Below are 22,683 nucleotides of genomic sequence, written 5' to 3' on the forward strand. Positions count from 1 at the left end.
ATTCCATAAAGCAATTATCCTTCACTAAAAAATAAATTTTGAAGTCATTAAAAAAAAGCCATCTATCAAAACAATTTAAGACCTGGATTAAATACTGCAAAATGGTATCTACCATCTATAATCTTAGTAAATAGATCTTGGCCCTGTTACTTTCCAAACTATTTGTAATACTTGAGAGGGTTCCCAGGTGACTTACTGGTTAGGATTCTGGGCTTTCACTGCCAGGGACCCGGGGTTCAATCCCTGGTCAGGGAACTGAGATCCCACAAGCTGTGTGGTCAAAGTAAAAGAATTTTAAAAAAACCTCCTGAAACAAAATATGACAGAGCCAACTGAAAATAGAAAATTATCAGCAAGTCCTTCAACTTCAGCTTTAAAAAATACCCTAGTATTCATAATCTCATTGTTGGTTTGAGGCCAAAATGAAGACTGATCAGCAGTGACTTGAGAACCGTCTAAGAAAAATACCCAAAGAAAATATGCCTCCTGGTGGTGATGATAAGGGTAGTAACTTTTCTGCTTCTGTACTATACCTCTCTGTGCTTTTCTAAAATTATGTATTATGTTGTTTAATTGCTAAGTCGTGCCCAACTCTTTTGCCACCCCATGGTCTATCACCTGCCAGGCTCCTCTATCCAGGGAACTTCCCAGGCAAGAATACTGGAGTAGGTTGCCATATCCTTCTGGGTATCTTCCTGACCCAGGGATTGAACCCTTGTCTCCTGCATTGGCAGGCAGATTCTTTACCACTGAGCCACCAGGGAAGCCCATATAATATGACAATCAGTAGAACTGCTGAAAAAGATGTTACGTCAATATTACTTTAAAGCAGGACGAGGCCTATTTGTTCGACCCCAAAGCCAAGACAGAGCAATGCCTGGCACACAGTTTGTTCAGTGAAAGAATGTACTGTCTGTGCTTGTTTTCCTGCCCCTGCCCATTAGCAGGGATCAGCCTCAACACTGGAAATGGAACAGCAGCCCAGGCAGGGAGTCGAGCCTAGGTATTCTTGCCTCCTACTAAACCACTCAACAGACACATTTTTGGTCAAAATTAGTAAACTTTATTTAAAGTTCAAAAAATAAAATAACAGACAAAAGGCAGCTTTCGCTTTGTTCTTCCTGAAGATCAGATGTGACGACCCAGAGCTGGACCTACCCCTAAGAAGTTAAAATACCCTTTATCCCCAATCAAGCCACAGCAAGAAAGATGTCTGACTTGGGGACAGGCCTGGGGTAGTGGGGCAGGAAGGAGACCACCACAGAGGATGAGTGGGTTCTGAGATAGCACAAGTAGAGAACAAAACAAAAGCCCCAGCAAAAATGGGTCTGGAACCTCAACAGGGGACTGTCACAAGGAGCTATGTACAAGGGAGCCTGACTGGGGCTGTACCCCACAGGGGAGCAGAGGGGCAGGGTACCTCAAGGTCACCCTCCACCTAGCCAGGTGCCGCTGCGCACAGCTCACCCTCAGTTCTCCTCATCACTGTCATCCGGGCTGATGGCTGGACTGGTGAGACTGTAGGTGGGGCTGGTGGGCGAGTAGCCGGGGGAGGTGGGCGAGTAAGTAGAGCCTTTGGGGGAGGTGGGGGAGTAGGTGGGGCTGGTGGGTGAGTACTTGGGGGAGGTGGGGGAGTAGGTGGGGCTGGTGGGTGAGTACTTGGGGGAGGTGGGGGTGTAGACAGGAGAGGTTGGTGAGTAAGTAGGTGATGTGGGTGAGTATTTTGGGGTGGTAGGTGAGTAGGTAGGGCTGGTAGGTGAGTACTTGGGGGAGGTGGGTGAATATTTTGGGCTGGTAGGTGAGTACTTGGGAGAGGTGGGGGTATATTCTGGTGAGCTGGGGCTATAGGAAGGACTGGTTGGGGTGTACTTTGGTGAAGTTGGGCTGTAGCTGGGTGAGCTGGGGCTGTAGCTAGGCGAGCTTGGGGTGTAGGTGGGAGACTGTGGTGTGTATCGTGGGCTTGAAGGAGAGTAGCTTGGCGAGGTTGGGGAGTAGCTGGGTGAAGTCGGAGAGTAGCTTGGAGAGGTTGGGCTGTAGTTGGGGCTTGTTGGTGTGTAGTTGGGACTAGTAGGTGAGTAGCTTGGTGACGTCGGGCTATAGCTGGGTGATGTTGGGGTGTAATTGGGACTGGTTGGAGAATAGTTAGGACTGGTGGGCGAGTAACTTGGAGAAGTTGGAGAGTAGCTTGGTGATGTTGGTGAATAGCTTGGAGATGTTGGTGAGTAGCTGGGCGAAGTGGGTGAGTAGCTGGGTGATGTCGGTGAGTAGCTGGGAGAGGTGGGTGAGTAGCTGGGAGAGGTGGGCGAGTAGCTGGGTGATGTGGGCGAGTAGCTGGGAGAGGTGGGCGAGTAGCTAGGGGAAGTGGGTGAGTAGCTGGGTGAGGTGGGTGAATAGCTGGGAGAAGTGGGTGAATAGCTGGGAGAAGTGGGTGAATAGCTGGGAGAGGTCGGGGAGTAGCTGGGTGACGTGGGGCTGTAGTTGGGGCTGGTTGGAGAGTAGGATGGAGAAGTAGGGGAGTAGGAAGGGGAAGTGGGGGAGTAAGAGGGACTTTGGGGTGTGTAGCCTCCAGGGGAGCGGGGCTCATAGGCAGGCGATGTCGGGGAGTAGCTGGGAGACATGGCACCCCCTGTGGGAGAGAAGTAGAGAGGTGTTAAGTCATTAGAGATTCATCCAGAAGGCAAGACCAAAGAGAAAATGAATTTGGCCTTGACAGACAAGGAGCACTCACCTGGGGAGGGGATATATGGGCTTGAGGGGCCTGGGGAGCCCGGGGAGCCTGGTGTGGGAGACCAGGCCGGGGAGTAGCCAGGGCTGAACCCGCTGGCGTCTGAGGCAGCACTGGGAGAGAAGCCTGCTGCTCCCGGGGTCATCCCACTCCCTGCAAAGAAAGAGATGTTTGTTAAAACCAGAGCTGGAGCCCCATACCTTTCCAGAGCTCCAGGACCCCCAGCGCCCCAACATGGGAACCCCTCACAAGCCCAGCCCACCCACCCTCTGAACCACCCAGAGGGCAGTCTTCCCAGGCAGCCACTCACCAACACTGGGGGACCAGGCGCCGTAGGCTGGGGTTGCACCCTGGTTCCAGGGTGTCATGGCTGGAGAAATTCCTCCCATGGGACTGGGGGCCGAGCCGAAGAACATGCCGGTGGCTGCACAGAAGCACGTGGTGACTCGTGAACACCCAGGGCCTGGCTGCCTTCCCACCCAAGGCTACCCTGCTCCCACCTCCACCTCGCAGACCCTCATACTCACGTCCGGCAGCCCCCAGGCCGGGGATATTGGTGGGGATCTCCATGCCATACTTGCACTTCTCTGCATCGAGCAGGAGGTCAAAACAGCCGGTGCCAGCTGGAGCCAGCTGGCCCAGCATGATGTTCTCGGACACCCCTTTCATGGGGTCACTCTCTCCGTGCGCAGCTGCTTCCATGAGCACATCCACCTAAACCTCGGAAGAGGGGACACACTGTCACCCCCCCACCCCCCACATCTCACTCGACAGAGGAGAAACCACACCAAGGCCCATCACTCAGCCAAGGAGGTCCTCCTCCCCATCTACTCAGAACGTCTCTCGTACCGTTTCCTCAAAGGAGCACTTCATGAGAGGTCCAGTGTCCTGGCGGTTGACCCCGTGTCGAGTGATGGCCATCAAGTGGCCACGACAGGTCATGGTATCACACAGGAGAGCCAAGTGCCGGTAATTGACGTAGGAGCCATCAAAGGAGATGACGTGGTATAGCTCCCGCTCCAGGGCCTTCCGTACGGCCTCAATGCCCAGTACCTGGCGTGCAGATGCAGGGGAAGGGTCAAGACCCGGTAACTCTGCTCTCCTCCCACTGCTACCAGCACCCACATCCAGAGTCAGGAGTCCACGAAGCCCAAGTGCAAAAGTGGATTCAGGCATGAAAACAACCAGATCACAGAAATGTCCTGAAGGGAAAGCATGGACCACAACCACTGCCCCAGACTCAGGGGCTCACCGTGAAGATCTCCACGATGTCGTTGGATGTGGTGCGCACAGGGTCTACATCCTTCTCACTCAGCACGCGCATCAGGCTCACACCGTCCGTCTCCAGGATCCACTCCTGCAGGGCCTTGAACTCCCCGTCCTCTGTGATGATGATCTTCTTCTTGTTGTCGGTCTGCGGCAAGTGCATGTACACCTGGCAAGGGACAGAGCAAGCTCAGGCTGGGTGGGTGGTGGTGGGAGGAAGGAAGCAAGGGTGGACGGGCAGTGGGAATGGCCGGCTGACCTTGCTGATCTGCTCTATGCCCTGCAGGGTCATGTCCGTCAGCATGTTGGACTCGATGCAGCGCAGGAAGACATCATCATCCATCTTGTCCACCACCTCTTCCTCCTGTGGCAGAAGCAAATCAGACCTCTGAGAATCCTCTGGCTCCCATGGCCTCACCCCGGACCACAGCCTGAGCTACAGAGCCGGACCTGGCCCAGATCTCCTTCTTCCTTCCAATAAGGTTACTTTCTAACATGTTTTTAGGATGGTATTTAAAGAAACCTCAGAGAAGAGAGCCTCACCCACCAGCGTAACACCACTCCGACTCTGTGCACTCCAAGGACTGGAAGCAAGCACACGGCGCCTCCACTCCTGGTCCCTGTCGCACACCCACCCCCCCACCCACCAATGCCTTGACGTGTGACCCCATTTAACAGAGGTGTATTGTCCTTGCTCAAGACGCATCCACGTTATCCACTCTCCACCAGTTCATATGATGTTCTGAGCTTTTAGTATTAAAAGCGCCAGGCATCCACATGTGCCGAACGATTTTTTAGGAGCCATGCCCAGGAGTGAAGTCACTGGTCAAGCATTTTCCTGGGTCTCATTATAGGCACTGTTACCCTACCTTCCCAAGGATGCAGCCATTCCTACTGTCTGACCTGCCCTCGGGGAGGAGAGAACCAGGTGACCAGGCTACAGGGACACCCCCACATCAACACCATCTGTTTATCCATGTGGCACTATTTCACATTTGATAAGATTTTTCCCTGCTAGAACTTTTGAAAATCACTGTTAGCCACCCTCTATCTCCACTTCAGAAGGTGTGACTGGCACTCAATGCTGCCCTTCATTTTAATTTCCATGGTCAGGAACCAGATTTAATGGTTTTCTGTGTCTGACACAAAATTTCTGCCTGGGTCCCCTTTACCTCTTGCATCTTATTTTCATCACTGTTCATGATACGGATCCGGAGCACCAGCTTCTCTGCGTTATCATCATTAAAGATGCAATTCAAGTCGTCACCAAAACCTGAGGAGAAATGAGTGAGGAAGATGGCAGCTGCAGCGCTACTTCCATTTGCAGTGTGTCCATAGTTCTTCCCAGGGGCTCTCTTTTGGCTTCCCCCTCCTCACAGAACCCTTCTAGAAAGAGGGTGGGGAAAGAATGAGAAGGAAAGGCAGTACAGAAGGGACCTGGAAAAGAGGTGCCCTGGGGAAGTAGAACCAGTGCCTGGAAGTTGGTGGGTATGGGTGGCAGGTCCAAGATGAGAGCGCAGGGACAGGATGGGGACAGCAAGGGGAGCCCGGGCAGGACCTCTTGGCCTCACCAGCATTGATCTTTTCGGCAATCTGCTCCATGGTCAGCTTCCGGTCAGTCATGTGCTTCCGGTCCAGCTCCACCCGCAAAAGCCAGGGGGAGATTCGGGCCACATCAAAGTCAGGCATCTCATAGTAGACATTTACCCACTCTTGATCCTCGGCCACCACTGTGCTCTGAGGGTTGGGGTCATAGTAGATGGCAGTGTTGGCGGTCACCTTCCTCAACGTTGTGTGTTCCAAGCGACACAGAATATCCTGGAGGAAAGAGGGATTCTTGACATTCAGGCTCCGAAGGCCTCTTCAAAACTCTCTGGAGAAGGAATTCCAAACCCTCACTGAAAGGAAGGGGTCCCCTCCTCCTCCCACCCAGAAACCCATTACCCAAGTCCCACCTTGGCTCTCTCTGCATCTCGAGCAGACTGGCCCAGTAGGAAGACGGTAAGTGAGGGGGTCTTTGGCTTCTTGGAAATGTTGATGAGCTCCTTAAGTCGGGGCACACCCAGAGTCACGTTCTTGGCAGACACACCAGCATAGTGGAAGGTGTTCAAGGTCATCTGGGTGGCAGGTTCTCCTAGGGACTGTGCAGCCAGAGCTCCCACCATTTCCCCCGGATGGGCCTGGGGATGATAGGGAGTAAGAAGAGCTGCTCTCAGAAGAGCAAATCTGCCTGCCTATCCCCACCCCGCCACTCCCGGTAAACAAGAGTGAGGTACTGTCAGGGCTGGACAGAAGCATTTGGAAAAGGGAGAGACTTAAAGATCAGAGTCTATTTGATCATCCCCTTCCTCAGACAGCATTTCAATTTACATAAGCCATTCAGTGCCCAATGGGCTGCACACCCAGGAAAAGGGACTATGCCATCTAAAACCTTCATTTCTAAAAGCACTGCATGCTAATTATGAGCTAAATATTCACTTGATAAGTCTTTCAATCACATACTATAAATGATAACCTTTTAATTGGAATCAAATAGTATGTAGCCTTTTCAAACAGGCTTTTTTGCTTAGTGATACTATTATTTACGGTTGATCACTGTCTTTTTATGGTTTGACAGCTCATTACTTTGTCACAAAATAATATTGCCTTATCTTGTTTATCCTTCATCAATGGATGTACATGTAGGTTGTTTCCATTGCTTGGCTATTATGAATAAATTGCTGTGAACACCTGCAGCAGGTTTTTGTGTGGATACATGCTTCTTGGATATGCTCCTAGGAATGAAATTGCTGGTAACTCTATGTTTAAACTCTAGAGAAACTGCCAGACTGTTTTCCAAAGCAGTTGCAACATCCCCTCCAGCAGTGTACCAGAGCTCCAATTTCTCCACCACCCTCACCAACACTTGTTTACTTTTTCTTTTAGTCATCCTGTGGACATATAGAGGAATCTCACTGTGGTTCTGAGTTGCATTTCCCTGATGACTGATCATGTTGAGCATCTTTTATGCATTTACCTCTCCAAGGCTCAGGAGTTATCTCTGCAACATGGAACTAACACTAACAACCCCTCCTCTATGAAGGTTGTCTAAAGACTCCTGAGGAATACCGGAATAAAGCCCCCAACATAGGACCTGGTTCACAGCAGTGTCTCAATGAAGGAGAACTCTATCAGGCAGCTATGGGCAGTGGTGGGAGGTTCTCAGAGCCCAGAGAAGTCAACAGGTCAAAAGAGAGAATCGGGGCTGGAGTGAGGAGTACAGGACTCACAATGGCTTGGTTGAACTTGGACTCGATTTCTCCAAGCAGCCAGTCAAAAGCCTCTCCACTGAGTCGGAACTCCTCGGCCATGCGGCGGGAACACAGCGTGGACCGAAGGTGGATGTTAAAAAGCAAGGTGGCGTTCTCCTGGGCCTGCCGGCTCAGGGGGTCATCCCCATTCACAATCACCAGCTTCTTGCTCAACTCCTTGACTCCTGGGGGCCAAGCAAGAGATAAAGAGCTTGTAGACTGGGATTTGCCAGCAGAGCCTGGCCTGGCAGCTCCGCGGCAGTTACTCACCCTCTACCACCTTGATGGGGTGCAGGTCGGAGGGAAGGCGAGGGTTGATGTGGAAGATCTTCTGAGCGTTCCAGATCATGCGCAGCAGGTTGCAGGGGAGGACAACCTAGGGCAGGAGGGCAGGGAGGCAGGACCCCGAGTCAGGGCCAGCTGTGCAGGGTCAACCCCTCTCCAGCCCAGCCCTCCGTGCCCACACACACCTTGCTGTCGCCAGTTGGGAAAATGACTCTGAGCACCTCCCGGTCCTCACGCATCCGCTCGAATTCTCGTTCTAGCTCGTTCTGAATGTGTGCATTGCTCAGCACATCCTTCACCAGGTCCTCCTGCAGGGTGCGCCGCAGGGCCCTCTCATTGGTGTAATCAAAGCGGAACCTACAGGTGGCAGGGGTAGAGTCAAGGTGCAGATCCCAGCCAGAACAGGGTGTGATTCCTGAGATGTGCAGCCCATAGGGATGGGCTGTGAAGAATCTTGGGAGGGAAACAAGATCCAGAGCCAAGGCCATCTAGCAGCCCTGAGCTTGTGCCCGCCCTCTGGGCTTGCTCTGGATCAACACCAGCTCTCTCTCTGTCCACCCTCTCCCATCACATGGCTGCTGCCACACAGGTAGGGAAGGAGCACGATAAGGTTAAGGTTCACTGCAAGATCCAGTCCAGGTGATCTCACCTTGGGAGGTGGGGGGGAGACGGGGACTCCTACAACCCTGGCCCTGAGCCCCAGGGGCAAGAACCACCCTCCAAGCTGCCTCCTCACTTCTTCTCAAAGGCCTTGTTGGAAGGCTTGAGGGTGGCCAGGTTCTGGAACTCGACACTCTCGCCCGCCAGGCCATCCTCGCCATAGCGCAGCTGCACCACCTGATTGATGGAGTTGCGCACGGTGGCGTCGTACTTCACCATCACCGACTCCATAGACTTTATCAGCCGCCGCTGGATGTATCCTGGGAGCAGATAATCAACTGAGGGGCCCGAAGCAAGAACAGGAGCCTCTCTACCTTAGGAAGAGTGCTGCTGGCCACTCTGGTCCTCAGGGGAGCCAGCTGGTGGCCCCTGAGACCCGAGGCCTCCCAGGGAAAGCCATGCCCACCATCACCAGATGGAACCAGGGCCCAGTAGAGACCCCGAGGAACCATCCCCACATGACTGGTCAGGAGCAGACAGCCTCAGGCTCCATCCCCATGACATGGAATGCCACAGCGCAGCCAGAACAAGGCTGTCTGCCTAACTCTTGACCTTCAGTCTCTGCTCTTTCCAGAGAGGTCAAAATGACTTCCCTGGAGACTGAAGACTTCAGACTGAGAACCCCACTCAAACCCCCAAGGCTTTCTCTGCCTGGGCTCCTCCCTGGGACTGGCTGGTGGCTGGGGCCTCACCAGTCTCAGCAGTCTTGACAGCTGTGTCAATCAGCCCCTCACGGCCCCCCATGGCATGGAAGAAGAACTCGGTGGGCGTGAGGCCGGCCAGGTAGGAGTTCTCCACAAAGCCTCGGCTCTCAGGCCCATAGTCATCTTTGATGAAGTGAGGCAGGGTCCGGTGCTTGAATCCAAATGGGATCCGCTTGCCCTCCACGTTCTGCTGCCCGACGACAGCAATGACCTGGGGAACAGAAAAGCTGGGCTGCGTCCCCTCCCTCAAGTTTCTCAGTGCATTCCTCCTAGCACCATAGCCCTCCATTCCTCCTCCCACTTCCAAGGGACCCTCTGCTGGAAAAAAAAAGACTCCCCACCTGGGAGATGTTGATCTTGGAACCTTTGGCCCCAGACACGACCATAGACTTAAAGTTGTTGTATTCAGACAGTGATTTCTGGGCGGAGGAGCCAGTCTTGTCTCGGGCATCGTTGAGAATGCGGTTCACCTGGTTCTCAAACGTCTGCCGCAGGGTGTTCCCTGGTGTGGGCTCCAGCTCGTTGTTATGTGCCTTCTCGATGACCTGGTGCAAAATGAGGCGGAACTCTCAGGGGGACATCGACCTCTGCTGGTCCCTGTCCCTCTCAGTCCCATATCCCCTTCACTCCTCCTCAAGTTCAAAGCCACTGGGAGCCTCTGGTTCAGTCTCTGCCCAGCCTCCCTTCTCACCTCTATTACATCCTGCTTGGCCTTTTTAATCGTGTTCTGAATGTCTTGGTAAGTCTTAGAATCAGCGATGGAGTCCCCAATGCCAATGGTATGACCTGGAAATGGGGAGAAGCATCAGCAACACCTTCTTTGGGCTCCCAAGACACATGAGACAGACTCACAGCCAAGAGCATAGATGGAGGGAACCAAACCCAAGGAGGGAAGAGAAGGGGAGCGGAGAAGAGCAGTCAGCAGTGAGAGGGACAGGATTTGTAGACAGAACTTGGTGGAGCCCTAGACTTACCCTCAATGAGGAGCCAGTTGTTGATGACAGTCTGAATGTTGGAGTAGAAGAGGCGAGTGATGTCATGACCCATCTCAAGATAAGAGATGTGGACCAGAGAGCCAGCTGACGTGCCCAAAGACTTCTTACACAGGATGCCCATGATCAGCTCGCCATTCTCCACCACCACCTGTAGAGAGAGAGCACCATTCAAGGCCCCTGCTGATGCTGCCGGCTCTGAAGCCCTGCCCGTTGCATCAGGAAGCCAAGCCCCACCTTAGTGTCCCCGGGAGAGATGTGCTTGTAAGGGCCGCTGTCCTCATCATCGGGGTGGGTGCTATGGGTGCGGATACAGTTGATGTGGCCGGGAATGATGAGGGAGAAGATCTGCTTTCCTGTCCACAGGGGCCGGGGCTTCAGGATGGCTGGCTGTGGGACCTTCCCGTCCCACGTGGACAGGAACATCAGGAGGTTCATCACTTCCCCCTGGGAGGAAAAGAGTAAGAGAGACAGGAAGTCAGAACTGCAGGCATCCCCGCTTGGGAATGTCAGGGGAGGCCTCCCAGCCCAAGGGGGAAAGCCAGATCTTGGAGGCAAAAAAATGGCAAAAGAAGTGTCTGCCAAACTTTCACTGAAAAAATTCACTGTGATCAAAATTTCAGAGTCATTTTTTCTTTAAACAGTAATTACAAACTACTTTTAATAATTAGAAAATAAAGACAAAGGAAAAAGAAATGGATTTTTAACAAAGTCTTATTTCTTTGCCTTTACTTTCCAGAGGATATTTGAAATTACATGACATTTTAAGAGATTAAACATGGAGCTAAGACCATGCACTGTTTTTGGTCTTGATCTTTGCTAAGCCCGTTCCCTTCCACTGTCTCACATACAGATCAGTACAGAGCCAATCAGCACAAGTCACTGCCCCTCCCCCATCATTGCTGTGCTGGGCGCTGCCCACCCAGGTCAGGTTCTCCCCACCTCCACCTGTCCCAGATCACACACCCGCTCCAGGAAGACATCCCTCTTGGTGAATTTTCGCACTGCAGTCAATGTGTCCTGCACAATGCCCATGACCGGACGGTTGCTCTGGGGGGTGACAATCATGCGTGGCACCATGGCCAGCTCCTGGATCTCAGCCCGTGTCTCCAGGGACTGTGGCAGGTGCAAGTTCATTTCATCCCCATCGAAGTCAGCATTGTATGGAGTTGTCACACTACAGTGAAAGAAGAGGGTGAGTCAGGGAGATGCTCCAGTGAAACCCAGGGAGAAGCCCAGCCCCACCACCTCACTCAGCAGGCGGACGGACCTAAGATTCAAGCGAAAAGTGGACCAGGGCAGGATGCGAACCCGATGACCCATCATGGACATTTTGTGCAAAGTTGGCTGCCGGTTGAAGATAACAATGTCCCCATCACACATGTGCCGTTCCACCTGGGGAGGTGAGAGGCGGGAGAAACCTCAGTCAAGGAGGGGTGCTAACAGTGAAGCTATAGTGGACCTGAGATATTGAGACAGGTGACGCTGTGATGTCATTTCACTTTTGCTTATTAACCACCTGCTTTGGGCCAGGTCCTAGGCTAGATTCCAGGTTATCAGAGAAAACGAAGACACGGTATCCAAACCACAGGGGTCAGCTGGGGGAGAAAACCTCAAGGTACTCTGACTATGAAACCTGCTCCAGGCACCCCCTACCCCCACCAATCTCTCTTTCCTGTCATGTGTCCTTCATGCTACCCATGGATTTATGTGACCCCCACCCTCACTGCCGAATGCCAGCAGCTGGCAGCTACAAGCTTGCCTAGGACAGCAGGAGTTTTTTAAAAAGGCACAGATTCTAATAAATACGATAGCCTCAGCTGGCCTGTGCCAGCTGGACACCCAGCCTGTTACATGCCTTATAGCCAGTCTGCAGGTGAAGGTCACTGGGCTTGGGGTGGAAACGCAGGTCAATGCGATCACCGTTGTCCCGGATGATGTACTTGGCTCCTGGGTACTGGCTGTTCCCCCTGCGCACTAGTTCCTGAAGTCTAGGGAGAGGGATGCAATCAATAAATCACTCTCTCCAAAAAGCCCTGTCGTCATTCCTCCCCCAAAGTCACAAGTGGCACTTGAATTTCTCAACTTCAAAGCTCTCTCAGAGTTGAGAACGCACCCCTGTCACCCTGGCCCCTCCAGGCAGGGCTTCTGAACTGAGCACACCTGTCAATGTTGAAGGGGGTGACAATCTCCGCAAAGGTCATGTTGGCAGCAATGGAGCGTGGCACGCCGACTTGGTCAATGGAGAGGTTGGGGTCGGGGGTGATGACAGTGCGGGCTGAGAAGTCCACCCGCTTGCCCATCAGGTTCCCACGCACACGGCCTTCCTTCCCCTTCAATCGCTGCTTCAGGGACTTGAGCGGACGCCCAGACTTCTGCATGGCCTGTGAAGAGACAAAAGGCAGGGAGCACCCCAGCAGTCAGCACTGGCTCCCACTCTGGCCCCCTCCCCTTTCTCCGAGGCTCCAGGCATGGGGACCCTGATGACTCACTCGAGGCAAGCCAGGCAGCTCGTTGTCCACCATGGTGGCCACATGGAACTGAAGGAGCTTCACGTCCTCAGCGATGACATGGGCAGCTGCGCCATTCTGCTCATTGCGCCGAAGCTGATTGTTTATCTTGACAATATCGGCCAGTTTGTGGGTCAGGTCGTCCTAAGGCAGAAGTCAGCACTGTCACCCACCGTCCAGCCACTCTGCACATGCCAGCATACAGCGTCTCTCACCCCCGCCCCTCACCACCACCCTGGGCAGCAGCTTTGGGCTCTCGGCTCACAGATCCAGAAGCACCTTGATAGGCTTTAACCTCCTTAAGGGGCTCACTAAAGGTCACACAGCCAGCAAGTGGCAGGTGTCTTCAGGCGAGGATGATCTGTCTGGCACCCTGGACACCTTCCCCATCCCACCCCCACACACACCTTTGCCTAGATACCCAGCCTAGCTATGAAGTGGGGTCCCACAGCTGCTGACCTGGTTGCGGGCAGAGCCCTGCATCACAACAGCGGGCCGCACGGAGAGCGGGGGCACAGGCAGCACAGTGACGATCATCCACTCGGGCCGGGCGTAGCGCGGCTCCATGCCCAGGACAAAGCACTCCTCGTCAGAGATGCGCTTAAAGATCTCGTGCACCCGCTCGGGGCTCAACAGGATCTTCTTCTCTTGAGAGTCCTCATTGACATGCTTCCATTCTGCATATAGCTCCAGGCCGGAGCGCCGGATCCGGGGCTGGTACCGTCCGCAGCCACCATGGCCCTATACCAACAGGACAGAGAGGCCATCAGAGCCCAGAGGGTGGGTTGGTCAGTCCCTCACTCTTCTGTGCCTTCAGGTCCTGCTGCTTCTGCTGTCTTCTCCCCGTTCTCCCTCCAAGACCACCCTGCCCCTCGCCTGCTCCCAACAGTCTGGGCAGCCCCAGCTACCTTTTCTTTGGTCAAATCTTCATCGCCCTCAGGCTGCTCCACACCAAACTTGTTGTCCATCTCCTCCCCGCCCTCGCAGATGTTTTTGCCCTTGCAGAGGTCATAGACGTGTGTGAGCCGCTTCTTGGGCTGCCCCTTGGACTTAGCCAAAATGTCCTTGATCTTCGGGTTGTTCTGGGAGCAGAGCAGACAGAGGAGGGTCAGTTGGGGCTGCTCCCCTGCCTCCCCACCCCCCCACCCCCAGCAACCCTTCCCCAGGCCAGAGCCTGTCTCCCACTCACAGAGTCCACAAGCAACTTGGAGCAGAAGAAGCAGACACAGCGCAAAACTTTCATTGTCTTGACCAGGAAGCCAACGTGGAACACAGGCTTGGCCAGCTCAATGTGGCCAAAGTGGCCAGGACACTCTGTCATGTTTCCTGTGGGAAAACACATGTCACATGTTCCTTCCAGCACTCACCTCCGAGACCAGGTCTCTGGGCTTCCACCCTGTCCCAGTTGTCTGTGAGGTCAAGTCTCTCCCTCGCTCCAGGGTCCACGCCAGTCCCCCCAGCGCTCACCTGCACAGGTTTGGCAGCGGCCCGTCCTCTCAATCACTCCCTGCCTCGGATCCATCAGCCCCCCGAGCTTGGGGCGGCCTCCCTCGGTTGTCTCCGGGTATTTGATGCCGCCCTCTGTCACAGACATTCGTTTCTGTGGAAAAGAAAGGTCAATACTAAACTGAATCCCTAGTTTTCAGACTTCATGGCTGGGGAACTCTTATACTGAGGCCTCAAAGGACCCCAAACTACTTACAAAAGAACTAAGCAGGTTTAGCTTGGAGTGAGAGAAGTGGGGGGTCAGTGTGTGAGATATTTGATTCTGAAAATGCCAAAGTCAAATACCACAAGTCAGAAGCTCATTCCAGTCACCTTCTGAGTGAGACAGGGCATACAGACTAGTGTGTGGGCAGCTCTGGGCTCCACACACACTATTCATTCCTTTGGGTTGAATTTTAGGCCACTGTCATCCATAGAATTTTACCGCAAAAGAAAAAAGCTGTTTCAAGGAGGGAAAGAAAAGGAAAAAAAAAAAAAAAAAAAATCAATGCCTTGTTTCTTTCCCAAAGCTGAAATCAAGGCCAGAATTGGGGTCTCCGGCAGGAATGTCCCTGTACGGCCACCCACACCTTGACAGTCCAGGTGTGCTGCCCCAAGACATGCCTGTCAACTCTAACCTCACCTCCTAAAGTTAGGCTCTTTGCCTATATCCTTATCACCTCCTCTTTCTCAAGGACTTGGGCCAGCCTGAATCCCTTCTGTGTTCAGACATTTTAGGATAAGACAGAAAAAAGGGGCGCTAGAGCAAAGGATTGGTGAAAATTATTTGGAGCACAGAAAAAAAAATTTTTTTTTTTTTTTTTTTTTTGAGCACAGAAAATTTTCAGGGTGAACCCTGGAGCCTCAAGAGATGGCTTGAGGGTTTTGTCCCTTGGTGAGAATCCTGGGGAAGGTACAGCTAGGACTCAATGGGACCAATTCAGTGGAGGACAGGGAGAGAAGGCAGAGCTCAGAAATAGGTACAACTTGGAGAAGAGACTTCTGCTCTGAGCTGTTCAAGGAAACCCATGGCAACTTTTCACACACTGAAAACCAGAAACTTTAAAATTAGTTAAGCTTTGGTCTCCTAAACTTCCAGAAAGAACTCAGAAGTATTTAATAAAAGCTTCCATTTTGAGTGTCAACCTCATTCCAGGCACTAAACATACCTAATGTACCTTGTTTCTCTAACCCTAACCACTAACCTGCTGTAAGTGAATTCCTATCTCTTTGACATGAGAAACCTGAGGCTATATAGTGACTGTCCAAGGCCTCAATCTCAAGGAGCCAGCAGAAGTCAAATCCAGCTCTCTCTGATTCCAAACATATGCTCATCATCCTACAGTACTGCAGCAGAAACAATTAGTTAAACTCAAGGACATCCAGAGCACAATTCACCACGGCCAAGACAACCTAAAAACTCATCAACAGATGAATGGCTAAAGATGATGTGGTACATATATATAATGGAATATTACTAAGTTATGAAAAAGTGAAATAATGTCATTTGCAGTAACATAAACGAACCTAAAGATAATCATATCAAGTGAAGTAAGTCAAACACAGAAAGACAAATACCAAGTGGTATCACTTATGTGGAATCTAAAATATGATACAGGGACTTCCCTGGTAGTCCAGTGGTTAAGAATTCACCTTGCAATGCAGGGATCACAGGTTCTATCCCTGGTTGAGGAACTAAGATCCCACATGCTGCTGGGCACTAACACAACCTCCCCAGGCAGAATGGTGCCCCTCCCATGCTTCCACACCCCTCCATCACTGCACATCTCATAACACAATGAAGTTATCTATTGGGGTTTGTCTTCCTCATAGATTCTAAGCATCTCTTGGGCAGGCAGCATTCTTCTATTATTCTGGATCCTGTCAAACTGAACTAAACTACTTAGGACCCTCCACTGCAGGAAGTGCCCTCAAAGAACCTGAAGAGAGAAAGGTTGTTCCTTTATAGTCAAACCAATGATCCTCTCATAATGAAATCTGATTAGATACTGCTGAGTAGTGGTTTACAGATACAGGGCTAAGAGGTTCTGAACATCCACAGTGCTCATGCAGATGACCTGATGAAACCTCAGGGAGACAGGTCCTGTGGTGACTAAATTCACTAAGTCAGTCCCCATCAGCTGCATCCTGTCTCATGAGAGACACAACAGAAGGGTCTGCTTACCTTGAATGAAACACAACGAAGCAGGAGCAGGCCTGAATCTGGCTCCCAGAAGTCACTAGAGACAGGCCTAAACACTCAAGGCTTTTCATGTCCCTCTGCTCCAAGTCCATGCTCACCAAATCAGCCACCTTCTAAAGACTCCCTCTGCTTCCAGGCATTGAGAGTGGGCCAGGGGCTGTCCTGGAATATTCTGGACTAACCCCTCTACCTAAGTTATATTTTGGATTACACACAAAATACTTCAGCCCCCAATCCTTTATCTATTGGTTCGTACTGCCCACATGGTATAGGTTTGACTTCTAAGGGCTCAACACTTCTACTCCAACTATAATAGATTTCTCAAAATTCCTTTTCTTCACATGCTCTCCTTTCCAGCAAACTTATTTTCAAGGCCCAGTTCATATGTCATCTCTTTATAGAGCATTCTCAACTCTTCCTAGCCTTATCTACACCCCAGCAAAGTTCTCAGCCCATCGTTAATTACTTGTTTACACATCTGTCTCTCCCACTGGACTGTAATCCTTGAGGGCAAGGATCATGTTTCATTTGTTTAGTAAACTAACCAGCACAGGGTAGGGGCTCATTGAATACCTGCTCCGTGTGTAGGAAACCCCTCACTGAGTTATAATCTGACCAGGATAACCTTCTGATTCACCATTGTAGCCCACACTCCACCTAAAAGAGTATATTACTGTTTTAAATTCTTCCTGGAATAAGTTGGGAGTATAAACAAATTGAGTTATGCTTTCCACGGTGGACAACTGCTTTTAATGAATGGAGGCAATGCCTTCAAATGTAATCAGGAGCCCACTCCCCCCGACTCTGTACAAGCTTTGCATAAAGCCTCAGCAGCAATCCTCCTTGCTTCCTTCCCCTCACTTGGCAACAGCCAAAACCTTCCTCAAAAAGCAAAGACGACCGCTGTGTCTTACAGTCAACCTAAGAGCCCTCTCTATTTCAACACATACACTACTCTCAAGAGGTCTGGAAAATATTTCACCTTTAATAGTATCCGTGCCCCAAGAGGCTTCTCCAGGCCTAAGTAACTTTGCTATTCCCTCTAACACGAAGCATGATATAAATGGTAAGCCTTGGAGACCAAAATCAGTCTCGAAAAAGCCCACACACCAACGATGATGCCTGTGAAATTCTGTGAACAGCCTTCCATGCTTTTCAAAAAATGCAAATATATTCCCATTCTTCCATAAATGGAGCCTCATTCTGCATACTGTTGAGAAACCTTTTCCTTTTTCCAGATTCCTAAACTTTAGCGGTTCACAATATCCTTACTGCCTCACTACCTCTCACAGCCAAAAGAGATCCACTTGTTAAAATACCTGGATCCAAACAACCTAGTAATGATTTACTCGAGAGCAACTTAACAGCCCTTTGAAAAAACAATACACAAAAACTGAGACAAATATTATTTTAATGTATTAAAATAAAAATAACATTTTTACTTATAAAATAACATTTTTACTTATCCAGAATAACCACAATTACTTATGACACCTGTTGCGCACCGCGCTTCTCAAATCTTAGAATCAGACAGGACATTACCACTCTTATCTCTGGTTCTACCTGATTCTTGCCCAGTATTTAGCAACTGCTAAAACCCGAGCTTCACAAAGATATGACGTCATTGAAAGGGATCTGGCGCCATCTAACGCTGAAAAGAAAGCTGCCCAATCGAGTGGTTCCCAAGGTATCAGGCAGATAGATGAACTGTGCCTCTCCTGAAAATTTAAAAATCTCCCACTGGACCCCTGTGGGTGCTGCGGTGCCTCAGGAGTTTGCAAACAGGGAATCAGGGGACTTAACCTATTAAGAAAGTCTTATTCTATTATAATAAATCCTGTGTTATTAAATAGAATTCCTATTAGTAACTACTTACGTGACCTATAATTTCAAAGTGTCATTTACAAACAACATTGCAGTAAAAATCCTTCTACGTATATTTTTATGTACCTGTCCAACTATTTGTTCATCCATTTATTTGGGTAACTTTTACTACATGCCTATTATGTGCCAGGCATTACTTAAGATGTTGGAGGAAGAGAGGTGAATAACAAAGTCCTACATGAAATTTACATTCTATTACGGAAGTAAGAAACAAGAAAACTAATCCTTTCAAGTACTGACCAGCTATTAAGTAAAATAAAGTCAAGACTGGGGGTTAGAGAATGCAAAAAACATGCTACCTAAATAGGGTGGTTGGGGAACAGCAGCTAATGATAGACATCTGAGCAGAAAACATACTGACATAAAGGAACAGACCTGCAGAGGTCTGAGCAATGTTTTTCTAAGCAGCAGTAACAGTGAATAATAAAATCCCTGAGGCAGGAATGAGTTCCTAGCTCTGGATCAACCAGCAGGTCAGGGAAGTTAAAGAGCAACAAGGAGATTGGGAATGAGATGGAGAGATCAGCAGGGGTCAGAAAGCACAGGACCTCACAGAACAGAGTAAGGAGTCTGGAACCTTTGAAGAGAATTCCATGCAGGGGAGAGATACGATTAAAAGATCTCTCTAGTTGCTCTGCAAACTCTAACAAACAACTAGGGTCTGGGACCACCGTGGTACCCCAAGGGAAAGACGATGGTGGGGTGAACCATGGTAGCTGAGCCAGTCGTAAAAGACCGGATTCCACATTTTGAAAGGCAGAACCAACAAACTGGCAGACAGACTGAGCAGAGGCTGGGAGAAAGGGAGGAGTCAAAAAGATGGCTTTTGGGTTTAGGGCCAGAGCCACTGGATGCACTATGGAACCCTCTGTTGCTTGCTGAACCAGGCAAGACTGGGGGAGTGGCATACTTGAGGAGAGACATTAATAGTCTTTTATTTAAGGATAAATTTTTATAAGTGCAGCAGTGGGCCAAATAATATGCATATTAAACAACCCATACTGTCAGACTGTCCTCCAAGAAGCTTATACACCAATATATCCCTACCAAAAATTGTGTAAGCATGCCTATTTCCCAGTGCTTTTGTCAACAGGGAAAAATCAGATAAGGAAAAAATAGTTTGTGTTTAATTTGCATATTTTCATTAGTAAGTTGAATATTTATACTGGCCATTTGTAGTACTTCTACGCACTGCCTGTTCGTATCCTTGATCCTCTTATCTAGATTTGTGCCTTCCCGATTTCTAAGTGTTCCTTAATATACATTAAGAAACCTAACCTAGTCCATCACGTTGCAAATACGGTTTCCCAACCTTGTTTTCAGCTGTTCATGGTGTTGCTGACAAACAGAAGTGGCTCTTATTTTTACATAGTGAAGTTAGCCCTGCTCTTCTTTGTAGATAAAATGCTTAGCTAGGTGCCTATCACATAACAGGCACTCAATGAAATTTACCCATAATTCACTCATTCCTACAAAGGGTTTTTTCCCCTGGTGTCAGGATCCAAAAGCTGTCTATACTTTTTGAGTGCTTTAGTTTTGTTTTTTAGACGTCAGCCTCACTCCATCTGGAATTTATTCTGTGTGGTCTGAGTTCAGGAAGTTCTAATTCCTGACACAACTTTCCTATAGCTGAGCCCCTGCCTCTAGCAAAATTGTCTCCATCCACAAACAGAGCTATTCAATTCCATTCTTTTCAGCTCACTGGCTTCCTCCAGTTCATTCCACAAAGGAGTTTGATTCGCCCATAGCCCTCCCTCCTCCCTGATCCCTCCAGCTTCCACTCTTAGTCCTCCTCCCCAGTCAGTTCTTCATAGAACAATCAAAGTAATCATTTTTTTAAAACTGTAAATTTGATACCACTCTCCTGCTTATAATTCTCCAATGACTTTCTACTGAAAACAGAATGAAATCCGGATTCCTTACCATGATTTACAATATCCCACCTGGCCTGCCCCACCTCATGCCTCTCCAGTAATGGTTTAATAATACTCTCCTTCTCACCACTAAACCCCAGCCACCCTGGTCACTTTTCAGCTTCCAGGGCACACCCTTCCTCAGGCCCTTTGCACTTAACTCTTTTTTCTGCCTGAAAAGCTCTTGTCCGAGAACCTATTGCCTAGGAGACTGGCTGCTTCTCATTATTCGGGTAATGTCATCTCAGGCCTTTCTAGACCCAGACACCAGCCCATCTAAAGAAGACTCACTTCGTTCACTATCCATCGCATAACACCGTTTCACTTTATTCAAGGCACTTGACCTTAACAGAATTATCTTGTTCATTTATTCGTGTTTATGGTCTGTCTTCCCTGCCCCTTCTCAAAGAAAGTGCTCTAGATTCTAGAAGACAGGGTCCTCGTCTTTTTCAGTTCTGTATCCCCAGTGTCTGTTCTGCCTATCGCGGAGCAGGTACTCGATAATATTTGTAGCAGGGGGAGGGAAAAAAATTGGGGGGCTCAACTTCTCATCCAAACTTGTAAAGGCCTCTTAGTATTTGTGTCATCTCATTTAACGTTGGTGACTGCGGTGTGGGACCAATCACCCCCCTTCTCTCCCTCCTGCTCACCCTCCAGCCCCTCCTGTTGCCAGGCCCCCAGCTCGGACAGAGCGCTAAGCTTGCTGATCCCCTAGGAAAATTTAACTCTGGCTAGTCGAGGCTGGACCCAGCACTGCCTTGGCGCCACTAACCCATCTGATCCCCCTGGGCAAGAGAAGTGCCAAGTTTCCACGGCTATCGTCAAGCCCCGCCCGCGACGCGGGAGGAGCAGTGGGAGGGCAGAGCCGCTTACCAGTTCATCCGGACTGAGGACTCCGAACTGCACTCTCTTGATGGTGCGCAGCGGGCATGCGCTGTCCCCGGAGGGGGGGCCACCCCCGTGCATCGCGGAGGCAGGCGCGCTGCGCAGGCGCAAACCTCAGTACAAAAAGCCTGCGCCGCCTCCACCTAGGCGCTCAGACCCCGTCCGGGCGGCCGCCGGGAAGGACCTCCCCGAGTTGGGAGGAAAAAGCCGGAGGAGGGAAAGGTGGGGGAGGGAAGGAGGCGGGGAAACGAAAAGGGGTGAAAGGAGCTCTCCTCCGCCTTTCCGGAGATTTTTCCGTCTCCCAAAAAGAAAAAAAAGAGGAAGGGAAAGGAAAAGGTTTCGGGGGAAGAAGAAGAAAAAGGGAAACGAATAAATAAGTAACCGGGTTCCTGAACGGCAGAGGTTACGGCAGTTTGTCTCTCCCCCTTCCGGGAGCCGCCTTCTTCTCCAACCGTCCCGGCCGCGCTCTCGGCGCTTCTGAGGAGAGAACTGGCCGAATGACGCCCTTTATAGATTCGCCCCAGCTTCCCCCGCCCCTTCCTTTCCCGCCCTCCTTTGCGCTACGGGGCCGCCTGCGCCGGCGTGCACGGGGCGCGCGCTCGAGTCGTTGATCGTCGCTCCTCAGCTCCCTGGCTGGGTGACCTTTTGAAATGACGTTGGGGAAGGGAACATTTTTACCCCTCCGCCTCCCTTCGCTACTCCCTCCAGCACCGAGGTTTAAGGTTTAAAGATTCGAGGATAAATATAGGCCAATATTATTCTAGTTTGGCGTGCGGTTTCATCTTTAGCTAAAGTTTCTTATTAATATAACTCCCCACTCTGGAAAATGGTCTGTTCTGAGAATCGGTAATGAAGGAGGCGGGGCCGGTTGGATCCTCCCAAGTGGGTTCCCGGAGTGGGGGAGTGCGGGGGCCATTCTTGATCATGAATATGCAGTAATTTCTCTGAATATGCAAGAACAGATCAAGATGGCGAGGCCGATTGCTGGTCCGGAAGTAGCTGATAGCTGTCTAGCTGCCTTCTGGGACGGGTGGGCATCTTCTGGCCTCTAATGTAGGGCGCTGTATGGAGTTCTGGTTCTGGATCCCCGACCTGAGCCGCTCAGAGGCCTCAGCTCTGCGGCCTGCTCCGGAAGGACGTTGGCCACCGCCGTCCGGGAGAGATCACGGGACCGCGACAATCCAAGAAAAGCAGATTAACCATTGGGCGGGACACATAAGTCCTGAGGGACTAGGGGTCAAGGCATCTGAACATTAGGAAATCCTCCCCCTCCTAGAATATTTCAAAAATAAGATGGGGCGGAAGGTGCGGGGATCCCAGGGGATTCTCCAAACCGGGGAAAAGGGGGGAGTAGGACTTCCACTGTCCTTCCAAAGCAGAGATGACACCAACTGCACAGCCACATTCAGAGTGATCCTTGTTTGATGTCAATATCACGTCACCACCCCAAGGCGGGTAGGTATAACCACGAGGAAGGGAAACCATCGCTCAGGGAAAGAAAAGCACACTCCCTTCCCCCAGCGCAGCTGCTTGCTCTGTTTGCCTGAAAGCCCCAAGCACTCCAGCCCCAAAGCTCTTCTCTCTGCTGCCCAGGGAAAAATCCTCTCCGTGGTTTATGGCCTGCCTGCCTCAGCCCCTTCCTTGGACCTGCTCCTCAGACCTCCCTTCAAGCCCCAGTCTAGACTCCAAATATGTTGGTCTCCAGGCTTATTCCAAGTCTTCTCGGCAGTCCCTCTCCACCAAATCCCCAAGTCATCCTTGACTCAAAGGGATATCCCTCTCCCACACCAGTTCTTTCCTAGTCACTTGTTCTCCCATGTTTGTATTCCAGTTTTTCCTTCTATTTACCCAGCCCCCCCGCCCCCAGGCTCTCAAGTTGGA

The 22,683-nt window shown here is 50.7% G+C and overlaps 1 protein-coding gene across 2 annotated transcripts; it reads right to left on the bottom strand.

Moving 5' to 3' along the window:
- Positions 1–1,040: 1,040 nt before the first annotated feature.
- POLR2A (RNA polymerase II subunit A) lies at positions 1,041–21,270 on the bottom strand. 2 transcript variants are annotated; one of them, XM_065909099.1, is made up of 30 exons: positions 20,791–21,270; positions 13,900–14,032; positions 13,622–13,758; positions 13,341–13,514; positions 12,892–13,173; positions 12,415–12,576; positions 12,086–12,306; positions 11,781–11,913; positions 11,193–11,317; positions 10,889–11,099; positions 10,160–10,369; positions 9,905–10,073; positions 9,622–9,716; positions 9,272–9,475; positions 8,919–9,141; positions 8,303–8,486; positions 7,752–7,923; positions 7,552–7,657; positions 7,261–7,466; positions 5,947–6,171; positions 5,563–5,809; positions 5,164–5,264; positions 4,251–4,355; positions 3,978–4,160; positions 3,575–3,778; positions 3,253–3,439; positions 3,036–3,149; positions 2,729–2,878; positions 1,468–2,626; positions 1,041–1,160 (listed from the first exon to the last, which is right to left on the bottom strand). In XM_065909099.1, exons 1-29 carry the CDS (start codon positions 20,881–20,883, stop codon positions 1,470–1,472), a joined length of 5,913 nt encoding a protein of 1,970 aa, XP_065765171.1. In that variant the 5' UTR covers positions 20,884–21,270; the 3' UTR covers positions 1,041–1,160; positions 1,468–1,469. The 2 variants fall into 2 exon arrangements, with proteins under 2 accessions (XP_065765171.1, XP_065765169.1); XM_065909097.1 differs by having other exon boundaries at positions 1,041–2,626.
- Positions 21,271–22,683: the final 1,413 nt, after the last annotated feature.

This window comes from Muntiacus reevesi, chromosome 18, assembly GCF_963930625.1.
Source record: "Muntiacus reevesi chromosome 18, mMunRee1.1, whole genome shotgun sequence".
NCBI classification, from domain to species: Eukaryota; Metazoa; Chordata; class Mammalia; order Artiodactyla; family Cervidae; genus Muntiacus; species Muntiacus reevesi.

Coding starts and splice junctions, on each gene's coding strand:
- POLR2A (XM_065909099.1), bottom strand. CDS start 20,883: ATGCACGGGGGTGGCCCCCCCTCCGGGGACAGCGCATGCCCGCTGCGC. Junction 13,759..13,899: donor CCGCTGCCAAACCTGTGCAG/GTGAGCGCTGGG, acceptor GTTTTCCCACAG/GAAACATGACAGAGTGTCCT. Junction 10,370..10,888: donor GGGATGTCTTCCTGGAGCGG/GTGTGTGATCTG, acceptor TTTTCCTCCCAG/GGGGAAGTGATGAACCTCCT.